The sequence below is a fragment of the Podarcis vaucheri genome (genome assembly GCF_965113315.1).
Source record: "Podarcis vaucheri genome assembly, chromosome: 13".
In the NCBI taxonomy this organism is placed as follows: domain Eukaryota; kingdom Metazoa; phylum Chordata; class Lepidosauria; order Squamata; family Lacertidae; genus Podarcis; species Podarcis vaucheri.
The window spans coordinates 34,808,363-34,834,324 of record NC_138751.1 but is presented as its reverse complement, the minus strand read 5'-3'; the positions used below and the strand labels follow the sequence as shown (position 1 = coordinate 34,834,324).

Below are 25,962 nucleotides of genomic sequence, written 5' to 3'. Positions count from 1 at the left end.
GAGTAGGGCCAGATTCAAAGTGGGTTGGAGCAATGGGAACCTTTGTACATTAGGCTTCATTGCAGCCATGTAAAAGTCAGAGATATACGCTTCTCTCCACCCAAGCAAGCAAAGAAACATTATTTCAGTTCAAGGACACATTCCAGCCTGACAAAAGCACTCAAGAAGGATGCAGAGCAGGGTCACAGGGGACTGCGACCTGGAGAGGTGGTGTGGCCTAGGAAGAGTCCAGGGGACCCAATGGAAAGTTGCATTTGTCCACTATAAATAATGGTTTGCATAATGTGAAGTGCGTTCTCATATGGAGGTAGTTGAGTGTATATAGCCGTGCTTGGTATTGCTTGATAGATTGACTCAAATTTTAGGCAATTTCTAGTAGTTGTAATAGCCATAATGTATTTACATAGGAGGGACACAGGTGGCGCTGTGGGTTAAACCACAGAGCCTAGGACTTGCTGATCAGAAGGTGGGCGGTTCGAATCCCCGTGACGGGGTGAGCTCCCATTGCTTGGTCCCTGCTCCTGCCAACCTAGCAGTTCGAAAGCACAAAGTGCGAGTAGATAAATAGGTACCACTCCAGCAGGAAGGTAAACAGTGTTTCTGTGTGCTGCTCTGGTTCGCCAGAAGCGGCTTAGTCTTACTGGCCAAATGACCCGCAAGCTGTACGTCGGCTCCCTTGGCCAATAAAGCGAGATGAGTGCTGCAACCCCAGAGTCTGCCACAACTGGACCTAATGCTCAGGGGTCCCTTTACCTTTTTATTTACACAGGAACACAGGAAGCTGCCTTATTCAGAGTCAGACCCTTGGTTCATCTAACTCAGTACTGTCTACAATGGCTGGCAGCACCTCTTTAGGATTTCAGACAAGGGATCTTTTTCAGCCCTAGTTGGGTCTTCTGCATGCAGAGCAGATGCTCTACCACTGAGCTACAGTCCTTTCTCAAATACACTTAATGAGTGCATACAGCAGACAGTTTGGCACCTGTGGCTGACACAAAATGCTGTCCCCCTCCGTCAGGGAAGAAGGGATGGGTGAAGATCTACAACAGGAACAGGAGGGAGGGGGATAAAGACCTACCACCCCTGTGAATCCGGCCACCTCAGGTGGTCACCTTAGCTTGCCTCTGGGTGCACCAGTCCTGTTGGTGGGCAACCTTATTTCTTATGTGGGCTGCATTCACTCAGGGGTAATATGTTGATGGATAGGGCTGCATGTTGGCAATGGGTGGGTCAGAGCCAAAAGTGGGCAAGGTCATCTCTTTGTCCATTCCACTTGCTACTACCCCTTGTCTCTTCCAACCTGCTGTGGGCTATGGAGTGGAAGGACGTACTCTTCTTCCCAGAAGTAGTAGTAGTAATAATAATCATTATTATTATTATTATTATTATTATTATTATTATTATTATTTATTTATTTATACCCCGCCCATCTGGCTGGGCTTCCCCAGCCACTCTGGGCGGCTTCCAAAAAAATATTATACATCAAACATTAAAAGTTTCCCTAAACAGGGCTGCCTTCAGATGTCTTCTAAAAGTCTGGTAGTTGTGGTTCTCTTTGACATCTGGTGGGAGGGCGTTCCACAGGGAGGGCGCCACCACTGAGAAGGCCCTCTACCTGGTTCCCTGTAACTTGACTTCTCGCAGTGAGGGAACCGCCAGAAGGCCCTCGGTGCTGGACCTCAGTATCCGGGTAGAACGATGGGGGTGGAGACGCTCCTTCAGGTATACTGGGCCGAGGCCGTTTAGGGCTTTAAAGGTCAGCACCAACACTTTGAATTGTGCTCGAAAATGTACTGGGAGCCAATGTAGGTCTTTCAAGACCGGTGTTATGTGGTCTCGGCGGCCGCTCCCAGTCTGAACTGATAGCTTATAAAGGGCTTCTGAAATTAGGCAAGGGCCACAGGTTTCCCAGCTCTGGTATACCCACACAGCCATGTGTATTTCTGCCACTCTGCAATCTTTGCTGCCCAAAATTGCATTCAGAATTCGCTGTCTCTAGTCCATGATCAGACTGGCCTTGCTCCACTGACTCCCCCCCCCCCATTTACTATACTGTTTCTTTTTATTCCTTCACCAATCAGTCCTACTGGGAGATATATAGTAAGGTCAATGGGCCTATGGGCATTTCCAGATTACCTGTTTATTGAGCCTGATTTGTTTGCAGAGATATTCAATGACACTGGCTATTTAATGAGCATTCGTTTTTATTTGCTCGCAGAGAGATGAGATGATGTTGCAAAAACCAAATGTTTATCCCACACATTTCGGTGTGTTCACTTTCCTTATAGGAAAAAATCTGATTTTTTGTGAAGTGGGTTTGTTGTGCAAGCCCTCCCAGTCAACTGTAACTGTACAACCTGAATTTGCTGGGATGTAATTGAATCCCACCTGAAAGTAGTGACAGTCTTGCTGCGAAAATTTTAAGGTTAGCCAGCTAGCACTTGTGCAGACAACAAAAGCCCATTATTTAAAAGTGTTATATTTGCCTACACCTTATATCTCTTCTGTTTTCTATTCCCTAGCCCCCTCCCCATAATTGCGATGTTTATCTTGACATTTCAACATGGACATTCAACGGAGAACTGACTCAAATTTCTTCAAGGGGGGAACTGCATCATTTCCTTTGTTTACTCTTTTGGCTCCAGGGATATGTTATGCAATGGAATAATGTTTAAAAGAGAGCACCATGATACAGGGTTGAAAGCTTCTCCACAGAAGACTCACAAGGACTGAGATGCAATAAATTACAACAATAAATATATAGTCTGTATCAGCATAGACATCTTTAACACAAGCCACTAGTTAGCTTGTAATGAAAATGCTAATATTTTGAATAACTGACTGGTTGTGATCAATTAACAAGCTTGGGTCTTTGACAGAGCTCTCTTTTAGGTGAAAAGGTTTGTTTAATCTCCCACTAGAATTTGAATTAATGAAATATATATTTTTAAATCTTCTCTCTGTGAACACAGAGGCATCTATTGGAGTGTTACTAGTAGTTGTTCAGAGGCCTGCTAGACAATCCCAAACCCATCTACTCAGATGTAAGTTCTACTTAGTTCAATGGAACTTGCTTTCTGCTAAGTGTATTTAGAACAGCCATTTTTTTAAATAGTGCAGGCTTGTTATAGACATTGCTTTATGCCAGGTGTGGACCTCCAGGTGTTACTGGACTACAAATTCCATCATCCCTAGCTATTAGCCATGCTGACTGGGGCTGATGGGAGCTACAGTCCAGCAACATCTGGCGGGCCACAGGTTAACTAACCCTATGCTTTCTTTAAAAGCATTATTTTGCCTTGGGGGCAAAAATCAAATGTTGTGAGGAGAAATTATTAATTTAAATTATTAATTTAATGACTATGCAGTTATGCATCAAAAAATTTCAACCAATATTTCTTCAGCAGTATTTGGAAGCCAGTCTTAATGTGGCTCCTCTATCCTAAGCATTCAATGGGGTTGCAATTCCAATTAATTTTAAAGGAACTCACTCCCAGTAAGTATACTGAGTTATTTCCCTATCTTCCTGTTAAATGTGTCATTTAAAACATATGTGATTAGGGAGGGGGGAGTTCACACGTGCATTTAGATGTGTGGATATCTCAACTCTTGATGAGAACTTTTGAATGTAAGAACTGATTCCACTGAGAAGCTTTGTGTAGATGATAACCTGAGGTGACAGGAAATCTGTAATGCTTCTGATAAGCATGAATGTGAATTAGCTTTCTGTACCACGTAATATCCCAGTCTAAAACCCCAGGGAAGCCAGTCCGACTCAGCATTCACGCCTTCCAAAATAACAGGGCTATAATCATGCTGCTAAACTTGATCCTGTAGCAAAATTGTATGTTTGATGTATTCTACAGGTATAAATATGTCTCTGGCTGCCACTCTTAGAATAGTATTATTGAATTTGTCAACATAACTCAAAAGGTTCGATATAGAAAGAATTACATCTATCATTTTAGGCTACTATAGACTTATGCAAGCTTTTCAGTTTCACAGGACTCTTCCTCAGGCTGAAATAGGAGCACACACGTGCACACCCACATTCCACAAGAATTTTTTTTAGCCTGAGGCAGTAAAAAGGCACACAGTCCAGTTGGCATAATAAATAATCCAGATGATATTCAATGAGAAGTTATTATGTGTAAAGGTGGGACCATTGAGAAGAATGGGAGTTGTAAATGCTTTTGAAGGAACTTTCATGGGAATTTGAGCAAGAAAAAAATCTGACCCAATGGGGTAATTTACTGTGGCTTGGGTTTTCATACTCAGTAACCTGCTGCATTATTTAATAATAAAAAACACCCCATTTCTTTTACCCTGGACCTAAGTGCTGGAGCTAAAAAGATCTGGGTCTAGATAGGACTTGGATAGGTAGTGTTCTGCTTTCCTGCTTTGGGTTCCATGATGGCAGAAAGGGGAGATTTAATGTTCTAAATAGATAAAGAATAAATGGGAGAGAGTATGATGTCCTCAGACTACAGAAATTCATATCATAGGTGGCAATGGTAGGGATTTAATGCATAATCACAATATAATTTGCCTTTGTTGGAACATCTAAGCATGAATCCTCATCCCTCTGATAGGGTATGTATGAGAGAGACCTGCACCTAGAATCCTTATTTAACCAAGAGGTAGTCAGGGCTCAGTCCTGATGATTGCTTTCATTTCAAATGGGGGGGGGAGTATGAATTAACAATAAAAGAAAAATGCCTCTGAGCAGGTGCAGAGTACTTTCTCCCCCAGCAAGTGACCACCACCTCCCCTCCAAACCTCATGATTAAAGAGCAGGGCTTCCTATATCACAGTAGAACAACATTCAGATAGGGCAAGTTTAAATGCCAGCAATTGCCTGCCTCTCTCCTTCCCTGCTTTCCCTCCCAAAGAAATTCAAAGGGTGAGCATTTTGTGAGTTCAGTGGGCTTTTTCCTGAGCAAGTCCATTTAAGGAAAGAAGGCAGGATGGGGTTGTTTTTTAGTCGGTATTTCAAATGCAATCAACATTTTAATACTGGTAACCTTTTAAAAATACTTGTCAAGGAATTGTTCCTAGGAAGAAAAGGCTACAGATGAGTACAGTGTTTAAGTTTTCAGAGACTTAAACCCTATTGAATTAAATGGGGATTACTCCCAGGTAAGTGAGGTTAGGATAGCAGCCTAAAAAAATAGAGCAAAGGCAGAATCCAAGATGGTCTTACCAGCCAGAATTTTTGTTGGGGGGGCATGCCTTTTGTTGGGGTGGGAAGAACCTCAGTTAGCTATGTATTTTTATTGATTTTTATTTTTTATTGATTTTTTTATGATGGGGGGAGCTGCTCCTCCCCTTTGCTACGCCCACGGTTCTTACTGGGATGCCCTTCGTTTCAATGGGGCTTGTGCAGGTGAACTTTCCTCTGGGTTGTGTTCTGATTTTGTAGTTCGTTGTGGTTCGAACTGTATTACATGCGCGCTCTAGAAAGGAACCCTATTCTCCCCCACCCCAGTTTCTTAAACTGCCAAATCCCACTCTCTGCCTGAACTCTATATAAAAACACTTTTCCCTGACTCCCTCTCCCTCCCCTTTTAACTTTAGGACCCGAAAATAGCGTGCTGCTTTTTCAAAGTCAACGGCATTTTTAGTGTCTCCCCCTGGTGCGTTTGCCCTCCGCTTTGTAAAGTCCTGCAGGACAGATCCGTTTTAACACACCACGCACAGGAAAGAATTTGAATAGTAGTTTTCGGGAAATGGTGGGGTGTTGTGTTTTGTGGGGTTTTTTTAATTTGGCTTTTGAATAGAGTCCTTTTGTGGCGTTTGTTCCCTAGCAACGCTTTCCTATTAAGGCGGGAGAGAGCGAGTAAGTCAGCGCCCGCGCCTATGTGAGGCCCAACAAAATGGCCGCTCTGAGGGCTTTTCCTGGAGCCTCGTTAGCCTTTGACACACAGGAATGAACTAGAACTGCTTGGTGAATTAGGTAGTTTCACGTTGTTGGGAATTCGTTTTTAACACACAAGAACATAAAACTACCTGATTTACTCCAGTTTATTCGCCTCGACTTATTATTTTTATTATTATTTTGCTTGCTTGCTCTGTGTGTTGGGGGGGGGGTGGAGAGATAATTCTGAGGGTGTCCGGTGACAGCCGTTCTAGGCCTACAAAGCGCCGCGCCATTCGTTCAGGGGGGACGGGGAGGCCGCGAGAGAGGCCTAGCGCCGGATTTACGGCGCAGCGGAAGGCCGCGCGGCAAATCTTGGAAGCAAACAAGGCCGCTGCGAAGCTCCACCCCCGGCCTCGCTCTAGATTTACGCCAGATGAAGTTGCAAAGCATTTTACTGTGGTCTGTGAGTGCGCACCAGGGCCTGTTAATTAAAAATGTCTCTCGCACGGCAGTGAATTCGCGGGAGAGAGAGGCTAAAAAGGAAGTCTCTGGAAATTCCAGCTCAGCAGCAGTCAAGCAGAAGCGCGGAGGACCCTAGAAACTTGTGCGACGATGCGCTGGGAGAGGAAGGCGAATCAATCTAGCGGGAAGTTCTCCTGCGCATAGCAGCCAACTCCACCGAGCCGAGGGGACTCCCCAATAAAATATTTGAGGGCCGCCGTCCCCGCCCCCCCCCAAAAAAAAGTTGATGGGCATTGCCAATCAAATAGTGTGCACCATGTCATGCGATCGATTATGCGGGTTTACCTGCCCCCCCCAAATATTCTCAAATTGGCACCCCTGCTCCTGCGCAAGCCTCGTTGAAGTGAATGGGGGCTCATCACTTCTCCAAGGCGGGGCTTGCGCAGGAGAACGTCCCTCTTCCTCCGGGGAGGAGAAGGAGGAGACCATGCTTTTAATCAACGGCTCTCGGGTTGAAACCGGATTGAGGGCATAGGTGATTCCAAACTTTTTAGGCTCCCTTCTTTTGATTTTCATAATCTGGGGCATGGGAAAAAAAAATTCACCTGCACATCTGGGATTATGCTTAAAACCAAAGCAATCTCTCTCCCCCCACCCCGCCTCTCTTTTGCTTCCTTCTTTCCCACACCGGAGAACATTTCCAAGTTCCTCATTTTCCTCCACTCGCCGCCGCACAACTCAGATCTCTCCCCCCCCCCCTCCCGTCCTCTTTCTCAGTAACTAAGATAACCGTACATTGGAAACACCCAATTGGCAAAGATCTGCAATCTGTGTATCTGTCTCGTTCACAGAGATCCCCACCATAAAGACAGGAAGAGCGCTTAAAGGGCTTGCTCCTTTATTGTGGCAAGATCTTTGGCAGGCAATACCGTCCATTTCCTCGTACGCCGGAAGTGCTCCTTTCAAGTATTCCAGTCATTCCCCTTAACTTTATGGGAGTCTTTTGTTAGCTCAGTTTTATCAAGGGACCTCCCACCCCCACCCCACCCCGTGGGTAAAATCTGTCGGGAAGATCTCCTGCGCAAGCACGGCACTATAGCACTTTTTTGCCCGGCTGCCCTCATTTCAGTGAAGTTTGATAAAGGACGATTTCCCGGCGGGATACATAGATAGATCGTCCTGCTTGTCTGCTTTTTTACCTTTTGTTGGCCAGGAAGGGCTGACCTAGAAAAGCTCCCCTCTACACTAAATGAGCAAGGTACAAAGCTACTTCAGGTTTCCCCTTTGCTGCTCCTCAGTAAATTACCCCCCCCTACTCTGGACCCCGTTTCCGTGGAACTTACTTCTGAGTAAGTATATATGATGCTTCAGATGTCAGCCCTGACTTCTTCCTTCTCCCACCGTACGCAGAGCTTTGGGGCAGTCCAGCATCACTACTTAATATTCCGACTATTTTACAAATGATACAATTTATCTGGACTTTGCCACACTTTACTTCTTAAAAGGAGAGAACTGAATTTCGAACCATTTGTATGGAAGCACGGGGGTGGGGTTGTTTCGTTTTTGGGGAATAGAAAGGTCTCCTGCGTAAGATCGCCGCTACTTCCACTAAAAAATAAAGAGAAGGGCACAAGGGCACTACATTTGTACAAGTTTCGTTCATCGCAGTCAAGCTTGTGTAGGAGAATTTTCCGAGTGGATTTCGATTTTGCAACCAAAACGAAAGTTTTCGTACCTAGGCCATTGTATATACTGTATATGGTTTTGAAAGTCGACTTTGATGAACTTTTAAAGAGAACAACCATCAAACGTGAAGGCTTGTTCTTTAATTTTACGGCAATGATATGATATAAACCTTCAACGCTTTTACATCTGTAGTAATCTGCTGCAACCTTAATTCTTAAAATATTTAAAAGACTAAAATAAGAATAATAAACATCCAGAGTTGCAGACTGAAGGCACCAGTTGCACAAGAAACCCCGACTCCTCCGCATGGAAAAATATCTGCAGTCCTCACCCACCCAATATCACATAAAATCAGCCAGCCTCTCATACAAACAGTTTTGGGCTACCAGAAATATTCATTCCTCTTTATTCAGGTGTTTCATACTTAATTATTTTCCTTTTCTGTACGATCCTCCGGTATTAATTAGCATTACTGTTCATACAAACAGAAGTTTAACCCCTTACCTCAGCTAATCACTTCCTTTTGCTATCATAAACCATCCCATCCTAAACCAAGATTTAATCTGGATTAGGGAGAATTTAGCCCTATAATCTATTCTTCTAACAAACACTTATTTAGCTACAGAAGCATTAGCTGGCACTCCATTCACTCACCCTAACCACGAGAGATAGAGGGACTCTGAACATGTGCAGGCTGCTTTTCCCTTCTCTACGTGTAAACAATGGTATTCCTCACAAAACTACGATTTTAGGGCAGGACTTCCAGTTCAGAGCAAGTATCCAAGAGACACATTTGCGCCCCGACACCATTCCACTTGTTACATAAACATGGAATTCAGTTAAACCCCTTGGGTGTACTTCTTAATAAAAGAAGTTTATTAAGTTTATTGACAATGGAAGCTCCTAGCCGCTTTGAGTCTCGGTTTTGGGAGAAAGGCGGGGTAGTAGTAGCAAAAGCAACAACAACAACTGTATTCAGGTGGGCTTAGTCTGGGGTAAGTGTGTGTATAGGATTGCAACCTAAATGTGTGATTCAGATTCAATGTGGCTTGTAGAATAGGATTTCCTAGTGGATTGTGCCCAGTACGTTACCATTCAGGGGGATGCGTTAGGAAATTGGATTAATTTCCATTTATATAAATAGCGCTTATTTCCAACAAATCTGTTTACGATTGGCCGGCAATCTGCGCAACAGTAGAATATATCGGAGTGAGGGTGAAAATTGTAGGCAGAAGTTTTCGAAGTTATCGATGCAGTTAGGCAGAAGTACTTAGCTTTAAGACAATTTGAACCCTGATGAGACCAGAATGCTTTAATTTCGGGAGTTTCGGATTACCTGTGGTCTATAGATATTGGGTATGTTGACAGATCTAAACGAAAGTGAAGGGAAACGAATGACACAATGTCGTTCTCACACTTACGTGAGAAGTAAGATCCATTGGGGCTATTGGCGGTGATGCAGCGGAAGGTCGAAGCTGTGCGGGTTTTTGCACGGTGTCTAAACGATGCAAGCAAAAGCTTAAACATGTTATATTAACAGTAGCTGAAGGGTTTCGCCACGCGTGGCACTAAGGTCTTCTGGAACGGTGTCTTTTGAGGTTCAGTCGAGTTACGCTAGAATTAGTCTAGAATGAGATTGTAAACTTTAGCTACGTACATTCGTTTTTCTTCTTCTGCGCTAACAACACCCACATGTGGTGCGGAGAACTCAAAGGCACTTTTAATTGTCTCGTGTGAAAACACAGGTCATATAGGAAGTAGACCTCTGGTGCAAGTAGCATCTGAATCGTGTTCTTGCACAGTTTCCCGAACAGTTCGATCAGATTTCCGAACCAGTTCAACCAGATAATTTTCCAGCCGGATTCGTGATCTCTGTGTTAAACACTTCTCCTGGGCCTTCCAGGATAATTTTGGTAGGACTTTACCTGCTGGGTTGGGACTTTATTGCTAACATTGTTGCTGAGATCGCGTAAGAATGGCTCAGAGGAGGAATGAGTCTGGCGATCCACCCATAGATAACTATATCACTACCTGAGAGGGGCATCTAGCTGACCACTGTTGGAAACAGGGAGCAGGGAAGGACACCATTTTAGGTTAGTGGAGGCACACTTCACGTGCGGGACAGGGAGCATAGCAAAATTCAAAGACCTGCTTTCCTATATGCTCAAGATTAAACTGCAAAAAAGCAAGACAAGACAACAACAACCCAAGACTGTATTTGAAGAGTATTTGTTGAGAGAGATAGAGATTGTGTGTGTGTCTGTCTACCTATCTGTCTTCGGAGATATACAGTGCTCCTGAGAAATTATCACACGTAGCTTGAAATTAGGGCCTGGGGAAGGTAAATACTCCCCGGCCTCTCTAAATGGCACTCTGGAGAGCTGGCCCAGATGGACCTTTGCTCTGATCCACCCTTCCTTGGATTCTCAGCACATGTGCTCTGAAGGAAAACCATTAGAGGATCAGAAAGGCGGCAGTCCTCTATCCACTTACCTGGGAGTCTGCCCTCATTGTGTTGAGTGGAACTTCCTTTTCTAGTGAGCCTAGACTCTCCTTTGCCGCTTTCATGGAACTAAGTTCCATTTTCAAACTGTGCGGCTTCTTTCCTCCGAAGTCTGTTCCGAATCTGGATCTATGTGTGTCCCTTGGGTGTTCTTCCAAAACAGGACAGAGCCTCGCTTGCATGCTGACATGGTAGGAGTTTCCCCAAAACATCTTAATTTGGAGTTCTGATTCTGTCGTGTGAATCGAGAGAAAGGGGAAAGTTTCTGCTGCTTTATCGGGCCCCCTAACCTGACTTGATTCCACCACCCCCACCTGCCCGTTCTGCTTTTTTTCTAAGGCCCTGTAACGGATATTTATACTCAGCAAAAAGGCAACGAACTGTGCCAGAAAGTTTATGCCTTGGCATTTGGCAGCAGTTCCCGATTGAGAGGAAGAGGTCAGGAAGTTTGGAAGGGGAGAAACGCTGCAACAAAACCACGTTTACCCTTCCACATTTTGTGTTGGGCAAATTGTGTGTTGTTTCGTTTATTACAGCTGGGTCCTGAGCGTTCCATCTATAGAATGATGTTCTGGATGGTATGCAACTAAATTTTACTCAGAGTAGACCCATTGAATTGAATGAACATGACTAATTTCAGTGGGTCTACTTGGAGTAAACTTTCGTTTCTGTCAGGAGACTTGCTCCCAAATAATCATGCCAAGCCTTTAAAATCAGGAATATGACCCTAGGTTTTAGAAACGAGTGATAGTGAAATCTGTGGAGCTTACCTTTGGGGATATTTACTGTAAAATGTTTTATTTGTTTTTGTTTGTTTTTCTTTTAATCCCGTCAAAACTTACTTAGGATCGCCGGGCCTACCAGCAGGCTTACCCGGAAGCGAATGACACTGAAATCAATGGGATTTATTTCCAAACCTACATGCTTAATATTGGGGTTGTAAATCTATGAATGGATATTGGCCGCAATTAACAATTCACTCCGGAACAGTCCAATTAGCTAGAGCAGGACTTTAAATAGATTGTGGATTGCAGCGCTGGTATTTGAATAACAACAGTAACGCGTTCGCACAGATTAATTCTAATAAATAAACATATCCATGGTTGACATACAGCGCACTGCCCACAACCCAGTTCAGTCCGAGGAGCTGGATTTCGGCAACTGGGGTGGACTCCTAGAACATAACCACATGTACACCACTAGTTTCAGTGGGACTTCCTCGCAGATGACTTCTGGAGAACGGCACCCTTAAACTGACTTGGGTAATAAGCACTTCGACTGAAACTAGGTTTGTGATATTTGTGCGAATTGGGGGAAACTCTTACACTCTTAGGTTTCCTGGCTGCCAAAACTTTAACTTTTAAAGGTAATTCCAAAGTAAACGTAGCAGAGAATCGGAGATAAACCAAAATTCTACATGCTTGCTGGGGGTGGGGGGTTGTTTGAAAAGGTGCTGCTGTGATCTACTCCGAGTTTACTTTTTCCTCTCTCCAGTTTGTTGCTTTCTGTTTATGGATGCTTGCTTTTTTTTCTGACCATCCCAAAGAAAGAAAGAAAAAGTTAAGAACGGTCTTACCTGGAGCCGAGTCCCGCGTCTTTGCGAAGCGCAACATAAATGCATAAACGCATGTCTTTGCAAAATGAAAACAAAAACACCACGCACACCAATGCTGGGCCAACTGAGGGTTATGCCCCCCGTGCCCCCCCTCCACACACACACATATGAAAGACAACGAATAGCAACTTTGGGCAGATTCAGTGTCTGGAATTCACGGTTCCCCTCCTCACACCTACCCAACCCCAATCTTCCTTGTTCTCTTTCTTTGGGGACAAGGTTCCTTCGTACTGAGGGATGTTAACATATTTCTACAAATGTAATACAGCGTGAAAAGAACAGTCTGTCTGTGTCTGTGTCTCTATCTCTGTCTCTTCCCCGCCCCCTTTTAAAAGCAGGGCATCCTGCTACAGATTATATGGAAGCAATACTTGAGAAATTTAAGTGCATTACGTGTGTGTGTGTGTGTGTCCTTTCTGGGGTCACACCCCAGCCACCACATCTCACGGTTTGTTAATCCGACTCTTCGCATAATAAAGTTTTAAATAATGTTTGGGCGCTCGGTCACACATACACATCTAAGGCGATACTAGAAAGTTTACTCTGATGCCTTCCTAAGCATCGTTGCCCAAATCATCCAGATGCATACACCCAACTTAAAAAAAATAATGTTATTGGCAGATGCCAATCGGAAGTAAAGTATCACTTTACTTTGAACTTTCGTTTATGTAGGATCGCGGCCCTCCGACAATTCCCACTGCTGTTAAAGGCATGAGTTGTTCCGCACACAACCGAGTTGAACCAGAGCAGCTGGTTGTTGTGGTTGTTAAATACCAGCCGTTGATGACAACCAATAAGAGCGATATTACATGAGACCATTGGCATCCTTATCCTAAGATCATTTATTTGGGGGGAAAGTCTCTCATCGCTGATTTCAGTAAAAGGGATGCTAACTTTATGGACAGATACAATGGGGTATGCGCAGGAGTGTGAACTTGGAAGTTCCATTGGAATCAATAACATTTATTTGCGAGTAGATAGCTTTAAAGTTTGTGTGTGCGCGCGTTTGTGCGTAAGATAACTATTGCTTAATGGAACTGATTAACCTGTCTTAGACACAAAATTAGAGTGATACTGCAGAGAACATCCACAATAGATATGACTTCCTTTGTTCCTTAAATTAAGTTCGTTAGTCACTCAAAAGTTTATTCCATACATATTCCACACTATCACTCTCCCCAAGCTCCCGTGGATTTTCTTGACAGTTAAATGCCACCCGTTTCCACTGAATTTACTCTTAGGCAAATGAGATGAATCCCCCACAACCTTCAGACCCATCGTCTTGCATCTAAGCTAGCCAATGTAGCAACCCCTACTACCAGTAATAATATACTGTACGGAAGTTGTTCGGTAATGGGAATACTTCGATTTGTATCTCAGGGTGGTATTCAAATAAGTGTTTGCCAATACAAGACCCACTGAAACGAATGAGCATGACTAAGTTAGGTCCATTTATTTTAGTGCGTCTACTCTGAGTAAAACCTAGTTGAATACCACCCCCAGTTTCGGACCTAGGTTTTAGCTCTCCTCTAATTTCGACTATACTCTCTGGGAATCTTAACCCTAAAGGGTGAACATCTTGGTTCCCAGACAGCTAATATTATTAAATGTATCATGCCTCCCTCAATTCCCTGGTTTTCCTTTATTGGGGTTCCTTTTTGTAACTCACACAGGCTTCTAACTTTACAAGGGATCTCTAACTGGTTTACTAACTGCTAAGATTATAAAATGCCGCTTGGAATTGTGTTTTTAAAGTTAGGTCTAGTTTCTGGTCCGGGAGTATTAGCTACATGTGTAAATTGTTTTGCTTCCCTCCAGAAAAGGATTTTTTTCACTCTCCCCTCTCCCCTCTCCTCCCTCCTTTCCTCCACTTACTTAAAAGTGTGTGGGGGGGGGGGAGAAAAACTCTTTTAAAAACTCCAAACGGTAGCATTCATAACCCTGAGTTAGCACAGGAAATGGAGAAAGGTAGATTTCTTCTTGTTTCTTTTCTTTTTTCTTTTTTGCCCCATAAAGGTTACAAAAACATATTTGATTTAAAACAAAATAAAGTTTTCAAATGCAGGACTCTCCCCGCCCATCTCCCCACCCCCACCCTCAGAACTAAAGTTTCTTTCATAACCAGTTACAGGCTGTCCAAGTTTGTTTTCTGTGCCCTGGTCTTGGGGGGGTTCTGATGTTTTTTTATATAGAAATAAAAGTGTGTGCGATGTTCTTGAGTTGTAAATTAACAACAGCAAATGTTAGGAGTTGGAGGAATCCTGAGAGGCGTATCTGAGGCTACCACGAGGTAGACTCATAAAATCTACCACCATTCGCCCTTTAAAACAGTTCGATCCACAACGTGGAATTCTCTGGCTTGACCCACGCCTCTCTAACTTAAGCACCTCTGCTTCCGAGTAAAGAAAGAGAAATGAATGAAACTTTCTACTAAATAAATGCTCTTAGGAGGTCAGTGTTAAAACGACCCCTGTATACACGTTTTCTTGAAAGTAAGATTTCAGTGAGTCTTCAAGGACACCCTCGCCTTAAACGAAGCTATCGCCTCTGTTCAAAACCTTTTCCACTGGAAATCCACTAGGGCTCAGGATTCAGCCCATCTAAAGTAACCCTTGGCTAACCAATCAGACTACTCAGTAGGATTTGGGTGTTGGCTTTAGGATTACAGCCTAAACTCACTTACTTGAAAGCCACATCCATTGTAATCAGAGGGATTTAACTTGATATCAAATGCTGTTGGCCAAAGTGTTCGTTTCAATTAAAGTCATTTGGGCTTAATCCTGTATCCGATTTCAAAAGAGCTGTCCTTCTAAGGCTTAGAAGTCATCTTGCTCAGCGTCTGTGGTACTGAAATAGCCTTAAAGTTGATGAAACTATTTGTGGGACCCACTCTAGAAGCCTGAAGGTGGACCTCTGGAACCAAAAGTTGTCCAAAGCTGGATAGCAGTCAGTGAGTCTATTCTGTTCGAGACTGTTGACCTACTGGCAAAGTGCCTGTGCAGGGGGACCAGCTTTGCCCCACATATTAGGTCCTTAAACTAGAGATAGAGAGATAGAGGAGACAGGTGAGGGGGCCCTGCTTATCTGGGTAGCGTGTCTTACCGCCCTAGCTCTCCCTCTGGTGCTCCCTGTGGAAGCCTGCAATCTTTTTTAAAAAGAAAAGGCTACTTGCTATTTGTCATTCCTCTCACTTTCTCCCGAAAGCTATAGGGATCCAAGCCTACCCCCTGAAACACTTTTTCCGGTGAAATAGGACTCACACAAAATTTGGACCCCAGAGATTTTATCATTCAGCCCGAAGATAAAATTGTGAGAGGGAAACACTTCGTTTTAAAGGAGTTACGTCTGCTGCACATTAAATAAATTTACTGGATTTTTCCTCTCTCGCCAAAAGGAATTGTTTTCAGCATGCAAAACATCAAACCGAAGGTTAGCGTGTGAACGTGCGATTTGGCAATAAATTTCCATAAGAAATGTTCTTTGGACTCCCCCCCACACACACACACCAGTCGAAAACAATGAAGATGTTTTTGAGCAGTCCACTGCAGTCTACTTTAATAATAAAAATAATAATGGAAGAAGCCCGTTTAGCTGGTTGGCTATAGACGTTCCATTTATTTTGCAGATATATCACAGGTCTTTAAAGCCATTTAAGCAATTAATGGAACAGAATCTCATTTTATCTTTGAAATCTACTACCTGAGCTAACGGTATTTGTCTAACGTACTCCATCCGGTCCACAAACCAGAACATATCCGTACTAGGACTCCAAACCCAAGCATTTAGAGCTACAAAGTCCCATTGATATAACTCCAGGTACTCCAGTTTAAATGGGTTGTTGACTGGGAAGTTTGGAGGTCTATCTGGTGACCGCTACCTCAGTAGCTGTAATCTTGTTGAAGTCCCTGTTGTGTTCTTATTAAACTGCCCTTTAGAAATACTGAGGGTTGGGGGAAACTCTTTCCCTTTTGCTTAACTGTTTTCCGAGCATGCATGCATCTCCGTTTGGTACTTAATTTTCAACAAAATAATAATAATAATATGTAATTATTAGTATATACTTTCTTTAAGGAAATAATATCCCCAAACCAGGCAAAATAATTGCCTCCCTCCGATATAGAATCATCCAAATGGACCTGGTATTTCGCCTCCCGCAAGAGAACGCGAGGAGTTGACCTGAATGGCAGTGCATATTTTTTAAAAAGGAGAAGAAATGAAAATTAATGCATCCCTGGATAAAACTCCAGTGGATGAGAAGGCAAATGACTTTTGCAGGTCTTCTTGTGTGGTTTACTTCGCTGGGGAATCCCTCAAAGCCCTGGGTTCTACTTCAGGGTAACTCTCCTGAAGTCATTTTGGTATGAATTTATATACTCAAGAAAATTATATACTCGGCTGCTGACATGCCTCATAATTATTTATAGGAGGTGCCTGAGGATTTTCCAATAATATATTTATTACAGGTAAAACATGGACAATTTATCTTGCAAAACACTGAACAGGTGTTTCCTTTCAATTAATGTTCAGTAAATTTCATCGCTATTTAATTTTTTAACCCTTTCCCCAAGAACAGCTAAAAAATGTCTGTTTACCCATTGCTTGTCTAAACCGCCCCGTCAGTCAACAAGCTGGCCTTTCCCTTTCCACAGTGCCTTTAAATCATCTCTCTTACGTTTTTCTTTCGCTCTAAAATCTAGAGAGCGGCCCCAAAACAGAATGATTAAAAAAACACAACCCAGTAATTTCTGGAATACCATAAAACAGAACGCATGCTTGATTTCCAGTTTTAATTACACTGGGGGCCTTTTTCATCCCGAAAGGGGGTGGGCGTCTCTAAGTCTTGAATACATATATATGAAATTAGGAAAATTAAACAAGAGGTTGATTTAAGGAATTATTTTTGTGTTGTGATTCTTCCCCCCCCCACCCCAATATTGCTCTAGAGATTCAAAGTAATGACACCAAGCAGTGATGCAGTGATACAGGAAAAGCCTATAGTTCTAGGTAAAAGCAAGATGAATTCGGATCTCATTGAAGGCCATAATAATTCTGCAACTGACCACACAACTTTCCCCAAATGCCACCACGATTCATTTTACATACTATGGCTGCCAAATCGTGGGAGCATGATCCAGACAACGTTAAGCACATTTGAAGGTTCCACCAGTTTCCATGGGAGTGTGAGGCACTAGTTTAACTCTCCGACTGAAACCAATAGGCCAAAAAACGTTTTAAGTTTGACTTGGGGTGCTTAAGGCTGCTGGCTCTCTTGGAGGTAAATCCCATGGAACTTGCTACTACTTACTGCTGAATAAACATGCATAGCATCCGGCTATAACATTTTTTCTTTCTTTCGTCCCAGATGAAAGAGACTCTCGAGGTAGATGGGATGGAGGCAGTGATCTAGATATTGGTTTCAGATGTTTTTTGAAACCTTCAAGAGCAAAAGAACTTTAGTCTGTCTAATCCTCTATCTATGCCCCTGAATGCATCTGCTATCCACCAAGTCAACTGACTTTTCTGTTTCCTTTTTGACTCCCTGCCTCTATCACAACACTAAACATACTTTACTCTGAAGTAGGTTTCATTGGTCCCAAAGGAACTTACTTCCAAATAAGTATTCTTTATATTGCATTCTCTTTATCTTTCTCTCTCTGGATTCTTTTAATTATTTTTAAAAACCTGTACCAGTCTATCTGTCTGTCTGTCTTTCCTTCAATCTCTTCCTATTCATTTTTGTCTCTCGATACGATCCTTCATCCATCTCAGATCTGAGATCTGCTACCTACCAACACAGCACCTTGGTGTGCAACACACAGACACACATCATCTCCGTCCTTTTGAGAAAATTACTTGAGGAAAATGACAGCCTTCTTTTAGACATGACGTTGTTGCTGATCTTGGGCTAATTTTCTTCATGGCCCAGAATTATGCTCTATAAGGATGAGTGGTTTCCTCAAGGAAAGCAAACGCTTAATCGAAGCCCTTCTGTCTTCGGAGAATGTAGCTTTTTCCTGCACCAGTATTGAACAATTATTCCGTGCTGCATTTTGGACCAAGGGTGTTGGACAACCCTTGGTGTGAGAACTCGGGGTCTTTTTCACCCTCTCTCTAGTGCCGGAAAGGTTATGGAGCTGTGTCCAGTTAAAACCTCTGTCGAGCACTTCCTGCTCTGCTAGAAGGAAAACTGAACCCACCGCGTTGCAAAAAACGAATTTACGATAGGGCATTGTGTGAGATCCTTGACAGAGACAGACAGCTCGATCTGCAAGACTGTTAAGCCGAAGCTCGTTGGGATATTTTAGTCGTTTTAGGCCTATTGGGCACGCCCTATGGCTCTAAATCTACTTACTTGGAAGTAAATCCCACTGAGATAAGTGGACATAAACTCTCACATGAATATACTTAGGGTCTGGGTTGTCAGCCTACACGCCACAGCGGCTGGCTTGGACATAACTGCTCCGGAGCAAATACGCTGTGAGATGTTGTAGTGGGATCATTGATTGAAACATACAAGGCTTCTGCTTAACTGGATTGGATCTGGAGCATCAAAAAGGTTGAGAAGGAAGAGGGGATGGAGGGAGACGTGCGCTGATATGTTCAAGACACCCCCTGGGCTCCCCCCCCCTAAACACCCTCCTTTTCCACAGGCAGTAAATTCAAGGCTATAAAAATCAGAGAAAGCTAATGTAAGTTTTATTCAACTATTTAACCGTCTCAAGTCTAACGCCTTCTGTAAGGAAACAAAGAGGATCAGTACCGGATTGGACATTTTACAAGGGTAGTAAAATTAAAGTGCGTGTATATGGCGGGGAGGGAAGGGAGAGAGAGAGAGAGAGAGAGGAGTGTGTTGATTTCAGCGATGCAACTCAGCCTCTTCCCCCCCACCCTCCGTTGCTTTCAAAACAAACCGGGCTATTGCAGTAGAGACCCTACAGATCATTGATCTGTTTATCTGAATCTTGAAATATAGACGAACAAAACATTTAAACCTAAAGCTTCTCTTTCTGTATATGTGTCTATATACATGCATACCACATATATGGAGAGAGAGAAAGAGAGAGAGATCTGCCTATACACATATGCATATGTGGCGAGACTTGTGTGTTTTTTAATTATAAGCTTATCATATGCTCACTTACAGGAGACAGTTTTCACTCAGGCATGCATATTGCATATGCAGATGCACACTCGTGTATATATATACACACACACACACCGAGGCATACATAATACACACACGGCAGTGTTTAATATATAATGCACACAGGCATTACTCTATACACACCCTTGACAGTTACGTTTAACCAGGGAAAGGAAGGAAACAAGATCAGGAAGTCATCCGATACAAAAAAGAGAAAAAGAGTCTACAAATATTTTACTTCCAATCCACAATCCACCCATAACGATCATCGCCATCTCCCGTACATACATTTCAAAGCCCTCCATTGTAACCCTCGCGAAAGGTATCACCTCCCTCTTTTAGAAAACTTTAGAGGAAAGCCAGCGCAATTTATATTGCCTTGCCCCCCCCCACCCTCCCTCAGCTGAACAACACGGGCATCTCGAAGGAGAGTGAGCGGAGTCTAGAATTACACAGTTTATAGATGTGGGGGGGGTGTGGAGGGACGCGCGGGGGGGGGGCGGTGCATGGAAAGAGAGAATTTCCCCCAGAAGAGTATTAGTGAAGGCAAAGAGAGGGCAAAACACAGCATTTTTCTTTCATGTTTCAGAAGGGGATTTTAAAAAGAGAGAGAGAGAGAGGAGGGGGGAATCTATTAACCCCCACCCCCCACGCCACCTCCTCCCCTCCCCACCCGCGTTCGCACTGTACGTTTCGCGCTTTCTGAACTCCCGACGTTTTGCAACATTGCATCAACATAACACAATCCATCCTTGATATGGAATGCAGAGGGCGGTTTGACAGCCCAGCGCAACCCCCTCCGCTAGGATTGATTTACGCCTGCCCTGACGCTTTATCAGCCTGACGAAAAAAGTTTGACCAATCATTTTGCTGGAAGCTCCCAACCCGGCAGTCCCGACTGTACTTTTTCTTGGCTAGGAAGTTGATGCTGGAGGAGAAAAGGGGGTTAAAGGCAGAGTGTCGCCTGTGGTTTCTTTCTTTTTTCTTTCCCCCCCTTCTTTTTAAATTTTTTTTTAAATGCTTCCCCTCTATATACCCTGATACTTATAGAGCCTGCTTAACTACAGATCTACTCCTCTCTCTCTCTCTTTTTTATTATTGCTTGCTTGCTTTTTCCCCTTCACTGAACCGTGGGGCTCGTATGATGTCCAAGAATGTCCATTTCTGGAACTCTTAGCAATTATTATGTCGACTCCATTATAAGTCATGACAGCGAAGACTCTCCCGCCGCCAAATTCTCTTCCGGGCAGTATTCAAACTCCAGACAAACTAGCCACAGTGAACACCTCGAGTTCCCCTCTTGTAGTTTCCAGCCCAAATCCTCCGTTTTCAGCGCTTCCTGGACGCCACTGACGCCACACACGGCTGCTACCCTTCCTTCGGTCTACCATCCTTACATCCAGCATCAAAACGTCCCTACCTCCGAGAGCAGGTATCTACGGAGCTGGCTGGACCCCGTGCCCCGAGCAGAGAGCATAGCAGCCGGGCAGGGACCAGTTAAAACAGAGCCGCTGCTGGGACACCCCGGGGAGATCCGTAAACAGGGGACACAGGAGTACCATTTAGAAACTTCTGCTGGAAGGGAAGGGATCGCTTCCAATCAAAGGCCCAGCTTCGAGGACAATAAAGTTTGCGAAGGAAGCGAGGACAAAAGCAGGCCAGATCAAAGTAAGTTATAAAAAGTGAGGAAGTGAACAGCATAAAAACCTAAGAGGGGGTGTCATAAAACGGCACAATGGGCGAGGGAAGCTTTAAAAAAAATATATAACCGGGTCTTAAAAGAGAAATCTCTCCCTTCCCCCAGCCCTACTACGCCAACCCCCCCCCCCCAAAAAAAAATAATCCCACTAGCGCTGTTCTAGCATTGGAGGGGTGTGGGGGTGGCAAAGATTTATCTGCTGCTTATTGCGATATGTATTTATTTTTAAGTCAATGGAATATCATGCAAAAGGAGATTCGATCTTCCTCTTCCAGTGATTTGAAGAAGGGCAAGTCACAATGTTTGTCTTGACTATATAGGAAAATGAGCAGCGGGGGAAAGTGAACCGGGAAAGATCGGCGTGTGTGTGTGTGTGTGTGTGTGTGTGTGTGTGTCTGTCTCTGCGGTTTTTATCCATCTAAGTTATACTCATGGCAGGGCCATTACAATGAATAGACGCCCGTCATTCATGTCCATTATTTGCAATGGGTCTACTCTGAGTAGGACTATCGTGGATCTTTGGGTGGGGGAGGGGGGAGAGACCTGGGGAAATATATTTGTTTTGTTTTTAAAAGGGGCCGAAAGAAGTTCACGTGGAGGAGTGAGGAGGGGGCTTTGTTACTCTGTGCCCTTGTTTACCTTGAAAGACCCCCGGTTCCCTCTGCCGCGCTTTCTTCTGTCACTCTCTCTCTCTCTTCCTGATTGTTGATTGTTGTTTGTTTATGAAATGCACCCGACATGCGTATGAATATTTCAGAGCCCAAAGCCGCCGCCCTCTTCTCCCCCCCCCCCAACAAAACAGTAAAATGGGGAACGAGCTTAATTGGGTCTTTTATTTCCTAAAGGGGAACAGACTGGCAAACTCTTAAACTTAATCGTGTGCTTCATTTTGCAACCTGGTGGTGGGTGGTGGCTATTATCTCCCTTTCCTGCTCCACCACCCCACCCCTACGCGGAAAATATATATATATATATAGCGAAAAGAGTTTGGCGAGGGATGGAGGTACAATAAAATATAATAGGAATCATCTTTGCCTCTTACGTATTCTTCAAGGTAAAGGAACAGGATGCTCTGAAGGCTGTCTCCACCGCCTTTCCCCCCGTGTGAGACGTTTCAAATAGCCGAAGAGCTCGATTCAGTATTTTGGTTGGTGGGGAAAGTATGACTTAGATGGTTTAAAATCTCAGCGCAAGTCATTCATCCGAGGCGATGGCTTCCTGGCATTCTTGCGGGGGGCCGGGGGGTGGAATGCAATCTATCGATTTGTCACTATCTTTTCTCAACTGATTTTTAATTTTTTAAAAATGCTTTATTATTATTATTTTAAAAATGTAAGTTCCCAGTCCGGAACTACAGGCGGAGTTGGGAGGGGTGAAACAGCGAGGATTTTGAACGGGCATTTGGCTGTTGGGGCAGTTCTGTACGTCTTCGTCGCATTTCACTCAGCCTTGCACAGTGGGAGGGGGGCGAATAAGGGAGTTTTTTGTGTACTGTGTTTGTTGGGACGCTGGCAGGCTATCTGGATCAGCGGCTGAAGAGAACGGTAGAGAAGAAGTAGAAGGGTGCTTTAAAAAAAAAAAGCTTATGTGCCCCCCTTTACCCTCCTCCCCACCCCCATCTTTCTCCCCAGCCCCGGGACTGAAGATAGATAAAAATCTTACCCAAGAACCCTGCTCGATTCCAGAGGCCCAGGCTGCCCAAGGGCGTCCTGTGCAATCTAGCTTAGAAGGTATGTTTGGTCTGATATGGAGAGAATGCTATAAAAAGAAGAAGAAGATGGAGGGAAGGAAGAAGGAGGAAAAGTCCGTGGCAGAAGCAGAAATTAATGTCTGACACTTGCCATGTCCTTCTTTCCCATTCGGAAAGCATTGAGCTTTTGAGAATCCACACTCTTCGAGAAGGTCTAATTTGTGTATATACAAATGTGTGCCATTTTGGGTTGTGTGTGGGGATGGTGGGAGAGTAGCGTGCCAAGCGAACATTTCTCTCTTCTTTTTTTGTTTGTTTGTTTCCTGTTTGGGGAATAGTGTGAAATGAAAGATAAACTTGTTTTCCTGTGGCAGACGTCATGTTTCCTTGAAATGCCAAGAAATCACGCACATACACACACACACACACACCACTAAAAGGAGGGCCATTGGTGGAGATTTCATCCAAATGCCATTAAAAGATAGGTAGCTGTATTAATTATTAAAGCATACCTCTTTAATATTTAATTCTGTCTATTAGAGCCAGTCACTTCTGTTGCGGAATCGGCTGATCGGATTTGTAAGACCGGGGGAGCTAAACCTGGTTTAAAAAACAACTCCGAATGCAGTTCATTTTGTAACTTGCAAGGAAATGGCATCGGTGCACCTCCTGCACCGCTTAAAACGATCCCTAAGTAAGACAGAAGTTTGGCTTTGGACTATAAAACTCCCTGTTTGATTATCAACAAGAGTTTCATTACTGACCAGCCGGCGCAGCTCAAATGTATTCTAGGTTTCTTTTGTCAAATATTCCGTCACAACGAGGCTTCTTTAATCTTGAACAGACCTATTACAATATAAATATATTCTCTCTCTCTGGGTGTGCGTTTGTGTTCCTATCTCCTTACGCAGAAATGGATTCTATCCACACTCTTGTTTCTGCCATGACTCGTGCAGAGAGGGATCCTAACCCTCATGAAGTTGTTTCTTGAATTACTATTCGGGCTAAATAAATAAATAAACCCCCAAAACACTGGGAGCGATGCACAGTCCGCTGGGCAGGTCTTACTATGTGTCTTGCGCAGGATAGCTTCCTGGTGAATTGTAGCCTGTCTTCATTGTCACCCTGTGCTTCTCCAGAGTCTTTTGCGGTACTTAGGAGGACCGTGATGTAAACACCTCTTTCCGGACAACACATACAGGCAACAACAAGCAATTGGTTTTCCCGCTGGCAGGGGTAGCTAGGGTGTCACAGGTCTTCTTTTTAAAAAAGTAAATTATAAGAAAGCAGAAGAGAAGGCGGGTGTGCTAAATTATGCATAGTTTTAAATGAATCAATTTGTATATATGACACTTCGCTAGAAAGGCAATCTGCGCGCCATGATCCTCCAAAGATGCGCAGGAAATAAAGAGTACTGTAGAATACTACGACATCTTCCCATAGTGTTCATCTGACAATAGACCCTTCCTTCCTTCCTTCCTTCCTTCCATCCATAATCTTCCATCTATCTATATATAGAGAAACAGATGGACACTCTGTGTGTGTGTGTGTGTAAATATATTTCATCCTTCCTTTCCATTCAACCAATAGCTGCATCATTTGCTATAGTCTCTAACCACCTTCCAGTGTCAGAAAAGGGCTCCGTTAACTTTCCCTTTTTAGTATCAGTTTCTGCCCCAGACATATATCCAACCTTGCACATAAATGTTCAGATATTAGTAGGCATTCTTTCTACAACTGTTCGCTGGTTGCTTTTCAAAGGTGGCTTTCATTTATAACCTGTAATGTACTTGAGGGGTGCCCCTCTTTTACGTGGGTGCTCATCTTCTGCCAGTTCAAAAGTTGACCAAGAGGCCCTTCTTCTGAGGAAGCGGTGTGTGTGTTTGGGTTGTGTGTCTCTGTGGATTCCAGTGGCGCTTGTCTGACGGGCCTCCTCGCTGTCTTTCTCTTCCAGGTAACCCTGCAGCCAACTGGTTGCACGCTCGCTCTTCCCGGAAGAAACGATGCCCCTACACCAAGTACCAGACCTTGGAACTGGAGAAGGAGTTTCTGTTCAATATGTACCTCACCAGGGACCGTAGACACGAAGTGGCCAGGCTCCTCAACCTGAGCGAGAGACAAGTCAAAATCTGGTTTCAGAACCGAAGGATGAAGATGAAGAAAATGAACAAGGAGCAAGGGAAAGAATGATGCTTTCCTTCTCCCTTTCCACACCCCTCCCTCTTCTCACCCCCAATTTTGGCCCCGTCTCGAAACTTATATGCTGTATATTTATGGGCACTGACTTCCCAGCGGTGCTTCAGATAGCAACGAAACCACGCCAGACCCGAACAGACCACCGTGGTTTGCATGCAAAGGGTGCCCATAATAGGAATGCACCTGTTTTCATCCCGTTGAGTCTTTCTCACTGTTAAAGATTATTGACGAGGTAACGCCAATTTGGGGCACATGTTTGTTTGTTTGTTTGTTTGTTTCCCCTTTGGGTGCATGTGTTCCTTCTACCGAGATAGGGAGAGGGTCCCATCTATGCACATAAGTCGTTCTTTTGGATAGTCCTTACAGAGCCCCTCAGCTGGTCCCTCCAGTTAAAATAAGCATCTACATCTGACGAGTGCTCTGTCCCAAACACAAGGCACCTTCCAACCTGGGCTCCCTCTGGGCAAACTGCTTAGCAATGAACGGAGGAGTTCCACGGCAACAGTGGAGAGTCCTGGGACCGGGGGAATTGTGCCTCTCATCTTATATTCCTTTTCCTATGGAGGGGAGATGGCCACATCGCTCTCCACGGAGCAAAAAGCGAATCCAGTAAGGAATATTAAGTGAAAGGAACCAGTTAAACTCACCAACTTTTCGAGGACTTCGCCTCCATTTCTTGAGGGTCGGAAGAAGTCCCATTGCGCAGGGAACCCGCACACCCCCTTCCTTCACATATATTCAAATGGGGCAGGAGAGGGGTTTATTACTGAGACAGGGATGCCATTTCCATAAATGAAGCCCACCGCCTAATCAAGGGCGCAAGGGAACCATCCCGAGGCCAAACAGGGCGCAGGGCTTTTGCAAGGCCTCCCCTTCCTTGCGCAGGAGAACCGCGTTGTGCTTCTCCTTTCCCACGAAGTTTGGTTTTAACTTTTAAGGAGACGAGCCATGTTGAGTTTTGGGGAAGGGGCGCACGCTGGCTTTGCAAAAGTGAAGAGAAGGCTGTTCCCACCTGTGCTCCATTCTTTATCATTTGCAGTGGAAATGAATTTCCGTGAAACCTTTCAAGGGCCAAGTGTGGGATGGGGGTCCCTGGGTCTTCCTTTC

The 25,962-nt window shown here is 44.1% G+C and overlaps 1 protein-coding gene across 6 annotated transcripts in view; it reads left to right on the top strand.

Annotated features, from left to right (window-relative positions):
- HOXB9 (homeobox B9) overlaps positions 1 to 25,962 on the top strand; it is a 50,317-nt gene that overhangs the window by 16,146 nt on the left and 8,209 nt on the right. Inside the window, exons 1-3 of one of the 6 annotated variants that reach the window (XM_082194634.1) lie at positions 19,979 to 20,938; positions 22,601 to 22,699; positions 24,614 to 25,097. The exons of 1 other annotated variant lie outside the window; for it this stretch is intronic. In XM_082194634.1, the coding sequence (XP_082050760.1) occupies positions 20,425 to 20,938; positions 22,601 to 22,699; positions 24,614 to 24,849 (849 nt within the window). In that variant the 5' untranslated portion in view covers positions 19,979 to 20,424 and the 3' untranslated portion in view covers positions 24,850 to 25,097. Of the gene's footprint in view, positions 1 to 19,974; positions 20,939 to 22,600; positions 22,700 to 24,613; positions 25,098 to 25,962 lie in introns of those variants that run through there. 4 more of the 6 variants (XM_082194633.1, XM_082194636.1, XR_014212790.1 and 1 more) reach the window with 4 other exon arrangements.